At 40.1% G+C, this 21248-nt stretch overlaps 1 protein-coding gene across 1 annotated transcript in view; it reads left to right on the forward strand.

The window, feature by feature from the left end:
* Positions 1-1282: 1282 nt before the first annotated feature.
* Positions 1283-21248, forward strand: part of LOC133620075 (plexin domain-containing protein 1-like) — a 55766-nt gene continuing 35800 nt past the window's right edge. Inside the window, exon 1 of the mRNA XM_061981284.1 lies at positions 1283-1413. Within this exon, the coding sequence (XP_061837268.1) occupies positions 1344-1413 (70 nt within the window). The 5' untranslated portion in view covers positions 1283-1343. The remainder of the gene's footprint in view (positions 1414-21248) is intronic.

A 21248-nucleotide genomic window follows, 5' to 3' on the forward strand; every position in this document is an offset into this window, starting at 1 on the left:
TACATACTAGCACCATCATCATTTCCATCAATCCATCCATTTTCTACCGCTTGTCCCTTTTGGGGTCGCGGGGGGTGCTGGAGCCTATCTCAGCTGCATTCGGGTGGTAGTTTTATTCATTTCCAAAATCACACTACACAATCCAAACGAAATAGCATCTCCAATATAATATTGCCAACTGAAAAACAATAATAATCTTAAAAGACATTATTTGAAAAAGAAACATGATGTGTCTACAAAGGAGCTGTCATGACTAGGACTATGGCGTGGTTTGTTCTCCCGTGGTGCAAATGAACATTTGGACCAGACATGGCGTGAAGGTGAAGACATATTTAATTTTACTATAGCAAAAAGAACAAACTAAAGGCGCGCACAAGGCGGAAGTACAAACTTGACAAATGAAACCAATACTTGCACGTGGGCAAAAAACTAAGGACATGAACAAAAGTCGCTAACTGTGGCATGAATCGAAAAAACTTACTTGGACAGGGCATGAAGTACGCAGAGGTAAACAGAGTGTGACAGGGGTATGATTGTGGGATGTCGTCAGAACGACAAACTGAAAACAATGAACTTAAATACTATAGACATGTTTAACGAAAACAGGTGCGTGATTTAAAACGTGAAACAGGTGCGTGACGTGACAGGTGAAAACTAATGGTTGCTATGGTGACAAAACAAAAGTGCACAAAAAGTCCAAAAACAAAACCGAACATGACTAAAACAAAAACATGATCACACAGACATGACAGGAGCGAGAAAAAGCATAAGCTTCTCATGATCTGCCCCATCACTCAGATATAATAAGCTGACCCTACTCCCTGTTCAAAATTTAAACAAAGTTAAATAAAAACAGTAATAAATATATTATTATATTCACGTTAGAATTTGAATAGCTGGTGATTAGAACTAACGATTAGGGTGCTGGTTGACAGCTAGCTGTTAGCGGCACTATACTGTATTATTATCTAGTATTGCACAATAACAAGGTACATTTAGGACCACCCCATTTTAAAAAATATTCACCATTTTATACAGGATATTTAAGTAGGGGGTCACCGCCCGGGAACACATTGAAGACCCCTGCTTTAAGTGAATAAAAATGGGAATAAACCAATCATTTTTTTCTGACACAAATCTTTGCTAAAATAAAAACAACGACCAAAGCGCCGTGATATCTGATATTGATGTCTCTTCTAATCGCCATGGCAACAGATGAACTGCCCTTGGGGGGGGAGGAGTGTGAAGAGGAACAGGGGTGGTGTCCGGAGAAAGTTGTGAAAGAAGAGTCAGAGGAGGTCGCCTTGTGCCGAGAGGAGAACGTTTGACTTGCTGATGATAACATGAGTCTCCTTGTGGTGATGACCATCGTCCTCTGCATCGCCCAAAAACCACTGGCTCAACAGTCACCAGGTGAGCTACCTGACCTCTCTGCATTCCTTACATGAATTGGTAACTTGCTTGACATTGATACTGTTTTGAAGCAGTCTGCTTTGCATGCTAGTGTTTTTTAAACCATAAATGTACCAAAGCGCGAGCATCGTCACACTTTGTGGAGCTGCAAGAATGCAAGAAAAAGCGTTTGATAAAATGCAACATTCCTAAAGAGTGCAAGTGAGTCAAAACCAGCAGCCACAAACAGCCTATGTCAGGTTTAAATTTAAATTTGGATTCTTGTTGTTGTGTTGTGCTGGACAAAGGACACTGTAGTTAAAGCAGGGTGTTCAAGTGTGTATTGCAGCACCCAAAGACAAAGAACGCTGGGATTTGTGATGGATTATACGTCTCTGTTTCTTTTCTCTGTCGTATCTGTCTGCCTCCTGAAAATTGCACAGGACTCATTTTGAGTGCTGTGAGAAAAATGTACGCAATCTTGACCAAACTGTAAAGCGGAGCCAAAATGAACAGTTTCTACTCCAGTGAGCTGTAATGAGCGATTACTGTAGCCTCCCTGAGAAGTTTCTGACCAAGCAAAAAAAAAACAAAAAAAGCCTTGAAGCTCATCCAGATATACGTCTTGTGCCTCTTATCTTATAAATGTATATCTTAACTTCTCTCAGCAGAGCACGCTTGAGGTTGAACATTTGGTTGCCAACAGTTTGGAGTCACATTTCTAACTTTTGCACAAGTGTAAAAATAATGTCGCTATGGTAAAACTATGTAATTTAAACTAAATTTAATTTTATTTCATTTAATTTTATTTTATTTACCGTATTTTTCGGAGTATAAGTCGCACCGGAGTATAAGTCACACCTGCCGAAAATGCATAATAAAGAAGGAAAAAAACGTATATAAGTCGCACTGGAGCCAAACAATGAAAAAAAACTGTGACTTATAGTCCGAAAAATACGGTAATTGCGACTTGTCCAGGGTGTACCCCGCCTTCCGCCCGAATGCAGCTGAGATAGACTCCAGCACCCCCCCGCGACCCTGAAAGGGACAAGCGGTAGAAAATGGATGGATGGATGGATAGATGGATAATTTAATTTAATTTAATTTAATTTAATTTTATTTTATTTTATTTTATTTTATTTTATTTTATTTTATTTTATTTTATTTTATTTTAACTGCAACTTTAATTACATTTTACATTACCATTTAAATTTAAATTTAAATTTAAATTTAAATTTAAATTTAAATTTAAATTTAAATTTAAATTTAAATTTAAATTCAAATTTAAACTTAATTTAATTTAATTTAATTTAATTTAATTTAAAATGTTGATTCTAATTTTAACTGCAAATTTAACTACGTTTTATATTACCATTACCATTTCTATTTCTAATTCAATTTCAGTTTCAATTTCAATTTCAATTTCAATTTAATTTTAATTTTAATTTCTATTTCAATTTTAATTTTGATTTTAATTTTAATTTTAATTTTAATTCAACATTTTTATACTTAATAACAAGGGGCAATGCTTACTGTTGAGTCAATTTACTTGACGTAACTTCCTGTTTTTTTTCCCTACTATAATACAAATTAATTAAACTCAGGCTACAATTTTCCAAAAATGTACAAACCCTGATACTAATGTACATTGACTTTGCTATTGACATGCTACTTATTAGCATTAGCGATTTTACATGGCAATTTCAACACCTCCAATTTTTTTTAATGAGCACTCCACCTAAGATGCCCATCACAATCAAACAGCTGGTGCGTAATAAGTACACTACTTACAGTATTAACACTTCTTGGGCAAAACAAAAAAAACACACCACAAATGATACACTTCTGCCATCTAATGTCTTGGATTTGCAACTGTAGTTGAAACTCTTAATGTGGTAACAAAATAAGGCTGAAAGGCAGTTCTTATCAGCACATTTTTTAATGTTGCAATACAAATGAGATTTTATGATCAAAAACAAAAAACACACAGAAAAGTACTGAAAATTGGTACCTTATCAGTTCCAAGGTGAACAGTAGCCATCCCTATGTTTGATATTTAGAAGCGTGTTTCTGATCGAGAGACCTTTTGACCTTTGGACGTTGTTATCGTTGTGTTATTGGGAACAATAATGCTTTTGCAAATGAATTTGGCCTGAACTACTGTACACCTCATGATTCATTTGGGTTATCAGGCAAGACGCTGATTAAATCATGTCTCAGCACGTCCACTGCAGAGATTTAGTTTCAGCAGAACATTAGTACTAATCTTAATGTTTTTGTTTCTAAATTGGAACGCCTCTTGTCTTCATAGTTTTATAGAGCTGCTCCCCATTAGGGGATGTTATGAATTCCTTGGTCATTAACTGGACCATGATGGCCACAGCTGGCCAAAACACACAGTCCACTTTATCAACATTCCCTCTAATGTAGGGGTGTCCAAACTTTTTCCAACAAGGGCTGTATGAATACAAGTTGAAGGATGCATTTTGTACATTAAAGATACTAATACCAATGCAACACAGGTCAATCAATATACACTATATTGACAAAAGTTTTTGGCCACCTGCCTTTACTCACATATGAACTGGAAGTGTGAAGTGAATTATATTTATATAGCGCTTTTCTCTAGTGACTCAAAGTGCTTTTACATAGTGAAACCCAATATCTAAGTTACATTTAAACCAGTGTGGGTGGCACTGGGAGCCATACTTGCCAACCCTCCCGAATTTTCCGGGAGTCTCCCGAATTTCAGTGCGTCTCCCGAAAATCTCCCGGGACAACCATTCTCCCGAATTTCTCCCGATTTCCAGCCGGACCTGAGTGAGGACAGCCTGTCGTCACGTGAACTTTTCTTCCATATAAACAGCGTGCCGGCCCAGTCACGTTATAACATCTACGGCTTTTGGAGCTCAGTGCGCAAATGCACACACAACAAGAAGGAGACTATTATATATGTCTCCGTTATCCATAGGTTTATCTACAACCCATAAAGTAGGCAGGCACGGAGCTATTTCTCAGCGTGGGTTTATTCCAGCCGGCACGTTAATACACTGACACACAACATCTGGATTCCCATCATGCATTGCTTCAAAACTACGGCAAGTAGTAGAGAGGAGTGTTATGTGTGTGTATATGTGTAAATAAATGAACACTGAAATTAATTTATTTTATATATATATATATATATATATATATATATACACACACACCGTATTTTTTTTCTCTTTTTTTTCGGAGTATAAGTCGCACCTGCCGAAAATGCATAATAAAAAAGGAAAAAAACATACTGTATATAAGTCGCACTGGAGCCCGGACAAATTATGAAAAACACTGCGACGTATAGTCCGAAAAATACGGTATATATATATACACACACCGTATTTTTCGGAGTATAAGTCGCACCGGAGTATAAGTCGCACCTACCGAAAATGCATAATAAAGAAGGAAAAAAACATATATAAGTCGCACTGGAGCTCGGCCAAACTATGAAAAAAACTGCGACTTATAGTCCGAAAAATACGGTATATATATACACCATATTTTTCGGAGTATAAGTCGCACCGGAGTATAAGTCGCACCTACCGAAAATGCATAATAAAGAAGGAAAAAAACATATATAAGTCACACTGGAGCCCGGCCAAACTATGAAAAAAACTGCGACTTATACCCTGAAAAATACGGTATACATATACCGTATTTTTCGGAGTATAAGTCGCACCGGAGTATAAGTCGCACCTACCGAAAATGCATAATAAAGAAGGAAAAAAACATATATAAGTCGCACTGGAGCCCGGCCAAACTATGAAAAAAACTGTGACTTATACCCTGAAAAATACGGTACACACATACCGTATTTTTCGGAGTATAAGTCGCACCGGAGTATAAGCCGCACCTACCGAAAATGCATAATAAAGAAGGAAAAAAACATATATAAGTCGCACTGGAGCCCGGCCAAACTATGAAAAAAACTGCGACTTATAGTCCGAAAAATACGGTATGCATATACCGTATTTTTCGGAGTATAAGTCGCACCAGAGTATAAGTCGCACCTACCGAAAATGCATAATAAAGAAGGAAAAAAACATATATAAGTCGCACTGGAGCCCGGCCAAACTATGAAAAAAACTGCGACTTATACCCTGAAAAATACGGTATACATATACCGTAATTTTCGGAGTATAAGTCGCACCGGAGTATAAGTCGCACCTACCGAAAATGCATAATAAAGAAGGAAAAAAACATATATAAGTCGCACTGGAGCCCGGCCAAACTATGAAAAAAACTGTGACTTATACCCTGAAAAATACGGTACACACATACCGTATTTTTCGGAGTATAAGTCGCACCGGAGTATAAGCCGCACCTACCGAAAATGCATAATAAAGAAGGAAAAAAACATATATAAGTCGCACTGGAGCCCGGCCAAACTATGAAAAAAACTGCGACTTATAGTCCGAAAAATACGGTATGCATATACCGTATTTTTCGGAGTATAAGTCGCACCAGAGTATAAGTCGCACCTACCGAAAATGCATAATAAAGAAGGAAAAAAACATATATAAGTCGCACTGGAGCCCGGCCAAACTATGAAAAAAACTGCGACTTATAGTCCGAAAAATACGGTATACATATACCTTATTTTTCGGAGTATAAGTCGCACCAGAGTATAAGTCGCACCTACCGAAAATGCATAATAAAAAAGGAAAAAAACATATATAAGTCGCACTGGAGCCCGGCCAAACTATGAAAAAAACTGCGACTTATACCCTGAAAAATACGGTACACACATACCGTATTTTTCGGAGTATAAGTCGCACCGGAGTATAAGCCGCACCTACCGAAAATGCATAATAAAGAAGGAAAAAAACATATATAAGTCGCACTGGAGCCCGGCCAAACTATGAAAAAAACTGCGACTTATAGTCCGAAAAATACGGTATACATTTACCGTATTTTTCGGAGTATAAGTCGCACCAGAGTATAAGTCGCACCTACCGAAAATGCATAATAAAGAAGGAAAAAAACATATATAAGTCGCACTGGAGCCCGGCCAAACTATGAAAAAAACTGCGACTTATAGTCCGAAAAATACGGTATACATATACCGTATTTTTCGGAGTATAAGTCGCACCAGAGTATAAGTCGCACCTACCGAAAATGCATAATAAAAAAGGAAAAAAACATATATAAGTCGCACTGGAGCCCGGCCAAACTATGAAAAAAACTGCGACTTATAGTCCGAAAAATACGGTATATATATATATATATATAATTTTATTTTTTTCTCCCCGGTCCTCCCCGCCCACTCTGACCCCGCCCACCTCAACACCCTCCTCCCTTCTCCCGAATTCGGAGGTCTCAAGGTTGGCAAGTATGCTGAGAGCAGGTGGGTAAAGTGTCTTGCCCAAGGAGACAACGGCAGTGACTAGAATGGCGGAAGCGGGGATCGAACCTGGAACCCTCAAGTTGCTGGCACGGCCACTCTACCAACCGAGCTATACCGCCCCTATTGTCCTAACCATTCAAGCAGCACCGTGCATGAATGGCGTTCAAAGTAGGGGATTTTTTCTATGGAAGGTCATGCCAGCCTCAGCTGAGGAAGGGCGTGTCCGCTCTCTCTCTCTCTCTCTCTCTCTCTCTCTCGCTCCTCCAGACCGCTCGCATGAGGAGAAACAGCTACGTTGGGATGCTGTGGTCGGGTGGCCGCTCCAAAAAGAAATGGCGGAGGTCAATTGTCTGTCCAAAACATCTGGGTTTTCATTTAAAATCACACTTCCTGCCCAAGATCCTTGGCCACAAGTGGGTTAAAAACGTACTGTACATGAAATACTGTCTTGGGTTAGTTCAGCACCAACCTGCAGCGGTTTCTGTGTGCTAAACTTGTTTTGCACCATTTAAACCAAAGTCAGTAATGGGGGGCAGATCCTTTTTTTGTAGCCCTATGCATATTGTAAAAAAAGAAAACGACCTAAAAAAAAAGATATATCATTAAATATCCTCTTTGGAACATGTTTAAACTTCACAAGCACACATTTTTGCTCAACTGTCCAAAAGGAGTGAGAAAAAGCAGAGCTTGTCTGAACCCGTACCCCTGTGCCATAAGCAGCATTCAAAAAAAATGAAATGAGAAGTAATATAGTCAATAAAATTGTTATAAGTACCCCTCGTTACCATGTTGAATTTGAGGTGTCCGGCTGCAAATTTGACTAAACAATAGTTATTGAGGGCAAGGTGGGTGAAGTCTCTTGCCCATACTGGAGTTGAACAAGGATCCCTCAGGTTTCTGGATGACCACACTGCCAATACCAGATTTCCTGCTTTGCTCAGGTAAATGTATAACAAGTTTTTAAAGCAGTGGCCTTGTGGTTAGAGTGTGCGCCCTGAGATCAATAGGTTATGAGTAGGGATGTCCGATAATGGCTTTTTGCCGATATCTGATATTCCGATATTGTCCAACTCTTTAATTACCGATACCGATATCAACCGATACCGATATATACAGTCGTGGAATTAACACATTATTATGCCTAATTTGGACAACCAGGTATGGTGAAGATAAGGTACTTTAAAAAAATAATAATAAGATAAGATAAGATAAATAAATTAAAAATATTTTCTTGAATAAAAAAGAAAGTAAAACAATATAAAAACAGTTACATAGAAACTAGTAATGAATGAAAATGAGTCAAATGAAGTGTTAAAGGTTAGTACTATTAGTGGACCACAATCATGTGTGCTTACGGACTGTATCCCTTGCAGACTGTATTGATATATATTGATATATAATGTAGGAACCACAATATTAATAACAAAAAGAAACAACCCTTTTGTGTGAATGAGTGTGAATGAGTGTAAATGGGGGAGGAATGTTTTTTGGGTTGGTGCACTAATTGTAAGTGTATCTTGTGTTTTTTATGTTGATTTAATAAATTTTTAAAAAAAAAACCCGATACCGATAATAAAAAAAAAACACGATACCGATAATTTCCGATATTACATTTTAACGCATTTATCGGCCGATAATATCGGCCGGCCGATATTATCGGACAGCTCTAATAATAATAATAATGGATTATATTTTATATCGCACTTTTCTATTATTAGATACTCAAAGCGCTCACAGAGAAGTGGGAACCCATCATTCATTCACACCTGGTGGTGGTAAGCTACATTTGTAGCCACAGCTGCTCTGGGGTAGACTGACGGAAGCGAGGCTGCCAGTTTGCGCCTACGGCCTCTCCGACCACCACCTATCATTCATTCATCATTCATTCACCAGTGTGAGCGGCACCGGGGGAAAGGGTGAAGTGTCCTGCCCAAGGACACAACGGCAGCGATTTGGATGTCAAGAGGCAGGGAGCGAACCTGCAACCCTCAGATTTCTGACACGGCTGCTCTACCCACTACGCCATACCGCATTTACATGCGCCACCAACATCCATCCATTTTCTACCGCTTGTCCCTTACGGGGTGGCGGGGGGTGCTAGAGCCTATCTCAGCTACAATTGGGCGGAAGGCGGGGTACACCCTGGACAAGTCGCCACCTTATCACAGACAGACGGACAACATTCACTAGGGCCGATTTAGTGTTGCCAATCAGCCTATCCAGGTGCCAGGTGCATGTCTTTGGAGGTGGGAGGAAGCCAGAGTACCCGCAGGGAACCCACTCAGTCACGGGGAGAACATGCAAACTCCAGCATCAAACCCAGGACTTTCACATTGTGAGGCACACGTACTAACCCCTGTATTACCGTGCTGTATGTCAATGCCAATGTACCCCCCCTAGTGGTACAGATAAGTCACTACAAGTGAACTTTAACCTCATCCTAACCATTTAAAACTGTGCATGTTTTCACAGGAGTGTTGCGCACAGATCTTCAAATATGCAGATTTTGACTGGCACGTCTGCAGTGTTTATCTAATCCTTCGAGCCAGGGACGTCACTATTCAATCATAAACATGATTGCTTTAAGAGAAGGTTTCCTTATTGTTGTCTCCTACAGTTGAGTCGGCCTTAGCATGGACACATTGCATTTCATTCATTTTAACAGGTGTACTGTCGCTTTAAGAGAAGTGCTAGCGCTGTGTTTTAAGTACAGTCGTTACAAGCGGCGATTCACTTACTTTTTAATGTTTTTATTTATTTATTTGTATCCACTTGTCTGGTTAGTCGTTCTGATATGTAAAGTCATTCAAGCGAACACACAATATTTTAATTCACCTCTTTTCATGCAACATTTTATTCTAGTTTTATTTATACTTTTTATATATATTTCATTCTTACTCATTAATTGTGTATTTTTGTCTGTATTGTTCAACTTCTCCTGCGCTACAATTTTTTTGTAGGTGAGGGAAAACTTTAAAACAATGACACCACTGCCAATATTTCTGAATAATTCCCATCAATAAAGTAATAATTGTGTAACTTTAAATTATTCCTGTAATTGCTATCAGTGATTGTTTCCTTGATTAAAAAAAAAAAACTGTTAAAAAAAAAAAAGAACCATGATAACAAACCAGTCTTTTGAACGGTTTTTCGAAAGGAACGGCTCTCGTCAAAGAGCCATTCATTTCTAAATTGCCGACACCTGTTCTTATATAACCAATGTTATATACTGCCCCCGGTGGACACCTGGCATAATAATGTGGCAAATACATAACCGCAGTTATGGCTGCCATCAGAGGGCCTCTTGTAACAGCGAATGATGTATACATTTGCCTCTGGATTTCATTATTAATGATAGAGTATATATTTTTTTACAGTAAAAACTTTACATTTACAAAATTTTACTGTAAAATATGGTGTTTTTTATTTAATTTTTTACAACATTTTACGGTAATTACAAAAACAGTATCACTGTTTTTTGGTGGGATTTTACAGAAAAAGCTGGCAGCTTAGATACCAAATGTTTTGTGTTAAATTTACATAGGTTTTTAAAACTTATTGTGAATGGTGTCAGGTTCAAACACTGATGACATCTATTAAACAGACAAAAAAGCAAGGAATTAAACAGAGACAGAATTAAATTTGGCTCAATTGAGGAGAGAGCGTCTGGGCTGTACTCTTGTACAGTCTCCCAGCACGCTCGGGTGAAAGATTGTACGCATCCTCTTTTATTTGGACTTTCCCTGATTACATGGCAACAAGGATTTGTAAGGGGCGGGGGTCGTAAACAGCCATCGCCTTTGATTACAAACAGTTCAAAAAAAGGTTGGTTCAAAGAAAAGGTCGTAAAACAGTTCAAAGAAGAGGTGCCTGGAACTTGGGCACATCCTGCTTTCTCTACGCTTTGTAGTTCTTGGGTCAAAACAATATCTTTCTGTTGATTACATACATGAAAGAAACAGAACACCTTCCCATCCTACACAGTGGAGTTTTGCAAGCCTTCTTCTTGGTAGGTTCAAAGACAGCATTTGTCTTCTCGCCGGGAACTCGTGGCAACACAAAGTTTTGTGATAACTTAGATACAATTATTCTGACAAATGGAAAAACAGTACAAGTTATTTTTTTTATTCTGGCAACTTAGCTGCCAGTTTTTCTACCATAAAAACAAATGTACTATTTTTACAGTTTTTCAGAATTTTGATGCAAAAAAACAGTAGTACTTTTTTTTTTCAATTTACAGTAATATGCAACATACATTTTTTTTTTGTAATTTTTATTAATTTCATGGGTAGTTTGCTGTAAAGTTAAGTATTTATATTTAGACAAAAAGATGCTTGGAAAGTATTATAATATACTGTAATATTTGTTGCAATATTGGATACTATTAAAGTAACACATATATCTTAATGGGTTTTATTATGTAAAGCGCTATATATGTTGTGTTTACTGAGAGAGGTGACGGCTCAGACACCAGGGGGCAGTATATACAATCATTTATTATATATAATAAATATATATAATAATAACCAATACAACTAAACTATAGAAATAGAGTGTGTGACTAAAATACAAGAGTGTGTGTGGTGTAAGACTATGTGTGTAGATATCTGAAGTGTGTTACCAAGTGTTGATGAGAAAAGGCAGACAAGTCCAAAGAGGGCAAGGCAAAAGGGGTCCAAGATCAGCGAGGGGTCCGTGGGGGCAGAGAGAGACGTCAGAGTTCAAGGGCGAGTGAGGAGTCGGGAAACGAAGAAGGCAGTCCAAAACACCGGGGAAACAACGGGAGATCTCGAGGAGGGAAGACTCGGGAAGGCACTGCGGAAGAGCAACAGACGTCAGAATCACGGAGGGAAAAACAACACAGTAAGAGCGCATAAGGCTTACGGTACACCATGAGAAAATTAAGTTCCCGCGCCGATCCTAGGGTCCACTGGTCTTTTAACCAGCTCGCCCTCATCAGTTTCAGGTGTGATGATTGCCGGTGATTGATTGCAGCTGGTGGCTGCTGCAGGGCGGGGACGCGCGCGGCGCGTCCCTGGATGTGCGCACCCGTGGGCGTGTCCCGAGGTGCGCACAGACGGATGAGCGGCGTTGGCAGGAGCCTGAGCCGTAACAGTACCCCCCTCCTTATGGACAGATTCCAGATGTCCAACATACTCACGAAACAAGGGAGGGTGGAGGGGAGAACTGGTGGTGGGTCGCCGGCCACAGTGTCCCCGAATCCACCGAGGACGAGTCTGATGGCGGCGGCGAGAAGAACGCCGCTGAAGCCGGCGAGGCGGGCGACCAAGGGACGGCCACCATCTTGGCCGTCGGGAAGGCGGACGTGATTGGCGCCATGGTGCGTCTCGCCGGAAACGAGGATATGACATCGGCGACGGCGTGGAGGAAGACGTCATCGGTGGCGTGGAAGCGGCAGACGTCATCGGCGCCGTGGAAGCGGCAGACGTCAAAGCCGGAGACGAGGAGGGCAGCTGAGGAGCTGGCCGAGGTGCTGAAGTCGGCGGAGCAGGCCGAGGTGCTGGAGTCGGCGGAGCAGGCCGAGGTGCTGGAGTCGGCGGAGCAGGCCGAGGTGCTGGAGTCGGCGGAGCAGGCCGAGGGGCTGGAGTCGGCGGAGCAGGCCGAGGGGCAGAGGTCGAGGCCAGCCTGGGAGCTGGTGGAGACGTGGGGGCCAGCCTGGGAGCTGGTGGAGACGTGGGGGCCAGCCTGGGAGCTGGTGCTAGCTCAGAGGCTAGCCTGGGGACTGGTGCTAGCTCGGAGACTAGCCGAGGGGTTGGTGCTAGCTCGGAGGCTAGCCGAGGGGCTGGTGCTAGCTCGGAGGCTAGCCGAGGGGCTGGTGCTAGCTCGGACGCTAGCCGAGGGACAGGTGCTAGCTCGGACGCTAGCCGAGGGACAGGTGCTAGCTCGGACGCTAGCCGAGGGACAGGTGCTAGCTCGGACGCTAGCCGAGGGACAGGTGCTAGCTCGGACGCTAGCCGAGGGACAGGTGCTAGCTCGGACGCTAGCCGAGGGACAGGTGCTAGCTCGGACGCTAGCCGAGGGACAGGTGCTAGCTCGGACGCTAGCCGAGGGACTGGTGCTAGCTCGGACGCTAGCCGAGGGACTGGTGCTAGCTCGGACGCTAGCCGAGGGACTGGTGCTAGCTCGGACGCTAGCCGAGGGACTGGTGCTAGCTCGGACGCTAGCCGAGGGACTGGTGCTAGCTCGGACGCTAGCCGAGGGAGTGATGCTAGCTCGGACGCTAGCCGAGGGAGTGATGCTAGCTCGGAAGCTAGCCGAGGGAGTGATGCTAGCTCGGACGCTAGCCGAGGGACTGGTGCTAGCTCGGACGCTAGCCGAGGGACTGGTGCTAGCTCGGACGCTAGCCGAGGGACTGGTGCTAGCTCGGACGCTAGCCGAGGGACTGGTGCTAGCTCGGACGCTAGCCGAGGGACTGGTGCTAGCTCGGACGCTAGCCGAGGGAGTGGTGCTAGCTCGGACGCTAGCCGAGGGAGTGATGCTAGCTCGGACGCTAGCCGAGGGAGTGATGCTAGCTCGGAAGCTAGCCGAGGGAGTGATGCTAGCTCGGACGCTAGCCGAGGGACTGGTGCTAGCTCAGGGGCTAGCCAGGGGGCTGGTGGCTACGGCTGGGAAAAACAGAAGACAGATGGAATTTGTCTGGCAGGAGGTAGCCTGTCTGGGTGCAGCTGCGCCACCACACCAGCACAGCCACCAGTACTATCCCCCCCCCCCTCTGAAAGTGGATGCCAGACGCTTCCTGCTGACTGAGTCTCTAAGGGTGGGAGGAGGGTGTCCAGGCGACGAGAAAATTCCTCCTTGCTCATCTCGCTACTGAACATGCCTTTCCATGACAGCTCGGCAGGACAAGACAACTCCTCTGGTTTGAAGCGAAAAAAAGAAAAAGCCATGGTGAATGGGGCAAAAAGAGGAGAGAGAAAAAAATTCACAGGGGGCGGAACGAAAGTCACTAGGGGCGGGGCTAAGGAACTGTGCCGTCAGGTCCTTTAATAATTTTGGCGGGAACTTACTGTTGTGTTTACTGAGAGAGGTGACGGCTCAGACACCAGGGGGCAGTATATACAATCATTTATTATATATAATAAATATATATAATAATAACCAATACAACTAAACTATAGAAATAGAGTGTGTGACTAAAATACAAGAGTGTGTGTGGTGTAAGACTATGTGTGTAGATATCTGAAGTGTGTTACCAAGTGTTGATGAGAAAAGGCAGACAAGTCCAAAGAGGGCAAGGCAAAAGGGGTCCAAGATCAGCGAGGGGTCCGTGGGGGCAGAGAGAGACGTCAGAGTCCAGGGGCGAGTGAGGAGTCGGGAAACGAAGAAGGCAGTCCAAAACACCGGGGAAACAACGGGAGATCTCGAGGAGGGAAGACTCGGGAAGGCACTGCGGAAGAGCAACAGACGTCAGAATCACGGAGGGAAAAACAACACAGTAAGAGCGCATAAGGCTTACGGTACACCATGAGAAAATTAAGTTCCCGCGCCGATCCTAGGGTCCACTGGTCTTTTAACCAGCTCGCCCTCATCAGTTTCAGGTGTGATGATTGCCGGTGATTGATTGCAGCTGGTGGCTGCTGCAGGGCGGGGACGCGCACGGCGCGTCCCTGGATGTGCGCACCCGTGGGCGTGTCCCGAGGTGCGCACAGATGGATGAGCGGCTTTGGCAGGAGCCTGAGCCGTAACAATATAAATATCATTCACTTCACTACATCTCCATCAGTCTTCCTACATACCAAGGACGTCACAGCTGTGGAATTCGCTTCCCACCCACATATTTCCTTTAACTCCCATTGTGGACAAATTCAAGAGTTGCGTCAACTCATATTTAACTAGTATGTCGTAAGAACTGACTTTTGCTATGTTCTATATGCTCACATGGTTCATCATTTATGCTAATTGTGGTGTATAATTTGGTAATTTAGGGTCACCTTTCATCATGTTGTGATGGTGACATCAGGCCCATAGAAGAGAAATGAGAAAATAAAATAAAATGTAAAAGAAAATAATTATACGGATAAAATCCACCACTAGTATTCTGTTGGGTCTTCTTCTACTGATGTTTTATTGCTAATGCCACATATGCTAGAGAAAATGCTAAAAGAACATGACTAAACCCAGAATATTGTGTTTCTATATTATTATTTATTTTTTTGCTCAATATGTTAACCATATCAGTAATCATGGACCAGGGCGACTAAAACATACAATTAAATTATAGTTTTACCTCAGCAGGCACAAGACTTTAAAACAACATTGAGAACTTGTCGAATTACCGTAAGTGCTGACGTTGAGTAACTCAAACATAACGTTGAAACAACATCCTTTTTGACGACGTTTAATCAATGTCGGGTTCTGACGTTTATTTGACCACTGAATTTTGGTCATTTTTCAACCAATGTTCTACAACACAAATACAACATTGAAACAACACGCTTTTTGACGACATTTATTCAACGTCCGTTTGTGACGTTGATTTGACCATTGAAATTTGATCATTTTCCAAACAATATTTTACAACACAAATACAACGTTGAAACAACACACTTTTTGACAACATTTATTCAATGTAAGGTTGTGACATTAATTTGATCATTGAAATGTGGTAATTTTCTAAACAATATTCTACAACACAAATACAACGTTGAAACAACACACTTTTTGACAACATTTATTCAATGTCAGGTTGTGACGTTGATTTGACATCTGAATTTAGGCCATTTTCCAACCAATATTCTACAACACAAATACAACGTTGAAACAACATGCTTTTCGACAACATTCATTCAACGTCAGGTTGTGACGTTGATTTGACCATTGAAATTTGGTCATTTTCCAAACAATATTTTACAACACAAATACAACGTTGAAACAACACGCTTTTTGACGACATTTATTCAATGTAATGTCATGGGGCGGCATGGCGTAGTGGGTAGAGCAACCGTGCCAGAAACCTGAGGGTTGCAGGTTCGCTCCCCGCCTCTTACCATCCAAAAATCGCTGCCATTGTGTCCTTGGGCGGGACACTTCACCCTTTGCCCCCGGTGCCACTCACACCGGTGAATTGAATGATGAATGATAGGTGGTGGTCGGAGGGGCCGTTGGCGCAAATTGCAGCCACGCTTCCGTCAGTCTACCCCAGGGCAGCTGTGGCTATGAAAGTAGCTTACCACCACAGGGGGGGAATGAATGATGGGTTCTACATGTAAAGCGACTTTGGGTACTTAGAAAAGCGCTATATAAATCCCAGTTATTATTATTATTATTATTATTAATGTAAGGTTGTGACATTAATTTGATCATTGAAATTTGGTCATTTTCTAAACAATATTCTACAACACAAATACAACGTTGAAACAACACACTTTTTGACGACATTTATTCAACGTCAGGTTGTGACGTTGATTTGACCATTGAAATTTGATCATTTTCCAAACAATATTTTACAACACAAATACAACGTTGAAACAAAATGCTTTTTGACAACATTTATTCAATGTCAGGTTGTGACGTTGATTTGACAATTGAATTTAGGCCATTTTCCAACCAATATTCTACAACACAAATACAACGTTGACACAACATGCTTTTCAACAACGTTTAATCAATGTTGGGTTCTGATGTTGATTTGGCCATTAAAATTTGGTCATTTTCCAAACAATATTTTACAACACAAATACAACGTTGAAACAACATGCTTTTTGACAACATTTATTCAATGTCAGGTTGTGACGTTGATTTGACCATTGAAATTTGGTCATTTTCCAAACAATATTTTACAACACAAATACAACGTCGAAATAACATGCTTTTTGACAACATTTATTCAATGTCAGGTTGTGACGTTGATTTGACCATTGAATTTAGGCCATTTTCCAACTATTATTCTACAACACAAATACAACATTGAAACAACATGCTTTTTGACAAGATTTATTCAATGCCAGGTTGTGATGTCGATTTGACAATTGAATTTAGGCCATTTTCCAACCAATATTCTACAACACAAATACAACGTTGAAACAACATGCTTTTTGACAAGGTTTAATAAATGTTGGGTTCTGATGTTGATTTGACCATTGAATTTTGGTCATTTTCCAACCGGTATTCTACAACACAAATACCACGTTGAAACAACATGCTTTTTGACAACCTTTATTCAATGTCAGGTTGTGACGTTGATTACTCAACCAACAACGTAGATCCAACGTTGTACATAAATGTTGTCTCAATTTACATATACAACTATTTTGCAACGTTGTTTCAAAGTCAGTTTTAAAGCACATGTACTGTATGTATAATCAATGTTGCATCAATGTCTTGTGTCTGCCTGCTGGGACATTCCTTTGTCCAGTCTATGCGGCATATTGGTCTCGAGTACAATTAACTATCTAGTTATTGCTCATAAACTAATTGATAATGGAAAAGGACCGCCAGATTCATTTTCCGGAGAAAAAAACACATATGGAGAACTTGTTAGTGACATTAAGGTCACCTGGATGTACAGCGCCCAACTTCCCCACTCAAACATTCACATCTTACTGTTGATTTTACTCATATACAATAGTTACTTACAGGTCTAAACCATGTCGAATAATATGAAATCATGTGTTAATCACAAACATTATTTTTTATCTTGTACATAAACCAGAGTATACTGTACAACAGGGCTTAAGTCAAGTTGAATACAAAAATAAATACTAATATCAAACATACCGCAAAAGAAGGGACCCATAAAATGATGAAAAATACATACACTCAACTGTTATTCATCATTTTTACGCTTAAGAATTTTCCTAATAACTTTTGTTTGGGATCAAATTAAAAAAACATGAAAACATTTGAATCAACATATTTAATTACCACTTTAAAACAATCAATGTTGATTGTTTGATATTTAGAAAATTTTCAATGACGTATTTTTTTTTTTTAATTTTTATTATTTTGTTTTAACATTTTTGTTTTCATTAGAATACTTTTTTTTTTTTAATGTTACTCAAGTCAACTGAACGGCGCATTGCTGCCACAATAGGTGGAAAAGTGTCTAACAAGTGAAGGCCATTGCGGCCCATTCGAGACACAGCTAAAAAACAGATATTTTTGGGCTGTGATTTTGTAAAAAAAAACAACAACTAAATACTAATATCAAATACCGCAAAAGAAGGGAACCACAAAATGATGAAAAATACATAAACTCAACTATTATTCCTAATTTTTGCGCTCAAGAATTTTCCTAATGACTTAGGTTCTGGTTAAAATGAGAACATGAAAACATTTGAATCAAAATGTTTTTTTAAATACCACTTAAAACAAACAATGTGATATTTTAAAATCAATTTGAAATTTTAAAATTGTTCAAATAATTTAAAACAACATTTTTTAACAATTTTTTATTGTTACAAATGTTTATTGTTTTGTTTTAACATTTTTGTTTTCATCAGAATAAAAAAAAACTTTTAATGTAACTCAAGTCAACTGAACGGCGCATTGCTGCCACAAGTGGTGGAAAAGTGTCTAACAAGTGAGCGCCATTGCGGCCCATTCGAGACACAGCTAAAAAACAGATATTTTTGGGCTGAGATTTTGTAAAAAATAACAACTAAATACTAATATCAAATACCGCAAAAGAAGGGAACCATAAAATGATGAAAAATACATAAACTCAACTATTATTCCTAATTTTTGCGCTTAAGAATGTTCCTAATGACTTTTGTTCTGGTTAAAATGAGAACAACATGAAAACATTTGAATCAAAATGTTTTTTTAAATACCACTTTAAAACAATCAATGTGATATTTTAAAATCAATTTGAAATTTTAAAATGTTTCAAATTATTTTCTTTAAAAAAATGTTAACGATTTTTTATTGTTACAAATGTTTATTGTTTTGTTTTAACATTTTTGTTTTCATTAGAATAACATTTTTTTTTTAATGTTACTCAAGTCAACTGAACGGCGCATTGCTGCCACAATAGGTGGAAAAGTGTATAACAAGTGAGCGCCATTGCGGCCCATTCGAGACAAAGCTGAGAAACAGATATTTTTTGGGGGCCATTTTGTTAAAAAAACCTACTAATATCAAATATACCGCAAAAGAAGGGACCCATAAAATGGCAAAAAATACATACACCCAACTATTATTCATACTTTTTGCGCTTAAGAATTTTCCCAATGTCTTTTGTTCGTGTTAAAATTCAAAAAACATGAAAATATTTAAATCAAAATGTTTTTTAATCACCACTTTAAAACAATCAATGTAAACAATTTGATATATATATATTTTTTTTTTTACAAATTGTTATTGTTTTGTTTTAACATTTTTGTTTTCATTAGAATAAAAAAAAACCTCAAGTCAAGTGAACAGCCACAAGTGGTGGAAAAGTGTATAATGGCCCATTCAAGACAGCTGAGAAACAGATCTTTTTTGGCGGCCATTTTTTAAAAAGAAAACACAGCTTAAATGTATAAAATGTATCGTTTTTTTTCAGTTTGGACGAACCTCCTGAGAACAAGCGTCCTCTGTAGTGGACGTTTGTGTTTTGCATAACCGGGCTATTTTCTTTCCAGAAATGTGTAACTCTGACCAAAGAAATGGACCCAAAACAAATGTCCACTGCAGAGGACGCTGTAAAACCAGCCTTAAAAACATAAACCATCAAAACACTTCCAAAAACAATTAACATGACCGACTGATGTGAAACGGTTGTGTTGCATATCTGGAAAAAGTCCAATCAAGTTTTCCAGACTGGACGTACTAGTCATTATTCCTAGTGGGAAGGGGATTTGTGATGACAGTTATTTAAAAAAATGATCCACTTTATGTTGAACATCTGCACCCCTCCACCCAACTTCTACATGCACGCTGGACCGGACCCGCTGTTTGCCATTTTTGATCACATAAGTGCATCTTGATGTATGAGCTACAATCATGACATTTGTGCTGAACGTACTGCACATTTCAACAGGCAGGAAAAATAAGCATCATTAATGAATTAAAAACAAGATTAAAATACAGTAATATCGTAGGCCTAAATATTCAATAAAACAAGGCAGAATACTTACATTTTTTGGCTACTGTAACATTACACACAGTTTGAACAGTAACCCACAAATTAAATGATTATTTGGCGTACCACTAGATGGAGCCCGCAGTACCACTCGTGGCAGAGGGTATGGCCAACTAGGTAGCAAACATGGCGCCTTGTAGTCAAGTGAGGGGCTTTTGACTAGAGATGTCCGATAATATCGGCCTGCCGATATTACCGGCCGATAAATGCGTTAAAATGTAATATTGGAAATGATCGGTTTCGGGTTTTTTATTATCGGTATCGTTTTTTGTTTTTTATTAACTCAACATAAAAAACACAAGATACACTTACAATTAGTGCACCAACCCAAAAAACCTCCCTCCCCCATTTACACTCATTCACACAAAAGGGTTGTTTCTTTTTGTTATTAATATTCTGGTTCCTACATCCATCCATCCATCCATTTTCTACCGCGTATTCCCTTCGGGGTCGTTATATATCAATATATATCAATACAGTCTGCAAGGGATACAGTTAATAATAACAATATATTAATATATATCAATACAGTCTGCAAGGGATACAGTCCGTAAGCACACATGCTGCTCCACTAATAGTACTAACCTTTAACACTTCATTTTACTCATTTTCATTAATTACTGGATTCTATGTAACTGTTTTTATATTGTTTTACTTTCTTTTTTATTCAAGTAAATGTTTATAATTAATTTATCTTATTTTATTATTATTTTTTAAAAGTACCTTATCTTCACCATACCTGGTTGTCCAAATTAGGCATAATAATGTGTTAATTCCACGACTGTATATATCGGTTGATATCAGTATCCGTAATTAAAGAGTTGGACAATATCGGAATATCGGCAAAAAGCCATTATCGGACACCCCTACTTTTGACCAGTCATTTTGGAGAGCCTCTGATTGGTAATAAACCTAATGAGTAAATGTACCTACTCAGTGGCCTAGTGGTTAGAGTGTCTGTCCTTAGATCAGTAGGTTGTGAGTTCAAACCCCGGCCGAGTCATACCAAAGACTATAAAAATGGGACCCATTCCTCCCTGCTTGGCACTCGGCATCAAGGGTTGGACTTGGGGGTTAAATCACCAAAAATGATTCCCGGGCGCGCCCACCGCTGCTGCTCACTGCTCCCCTCAACTCCCAGGGAGTGATCAAGCGTTATGGGTCAAATGCAGTGTGTGACTATCAATGGTACTTTATAAAGTTAAAGTACCAATGATTGTCACACACACACTAGGTGTGGCGAAATTATTCTCTGCATTTGACCCATCACCCTTGATCACCCCCTGGGAGGTGAGGGGAGCAGTGGGCAGCAGCGAATTTGGTGATTTAACCCCCAATTCCAACCCTTGATACTGAGTGCCAAGCAGGGAGGTAATGGGTCCC

Source organism: Nerophis lumbriciformis, linkage group LG24 (assembly GCF_033978685.3).
Source record: "Nerophis lumbriciformis linkage group LG24, RoL_Nlum_v2.1, whole genome shotgun sequence".
In the NCBI taxonomy this organism is placed as follows: domain Eukaryota; kingdom Metazoa; phylum Chordata; class Actinopteri; order Syngnathiformes; family Syngnathidae; genus Nerophis; species Nerophis lumbriciformis.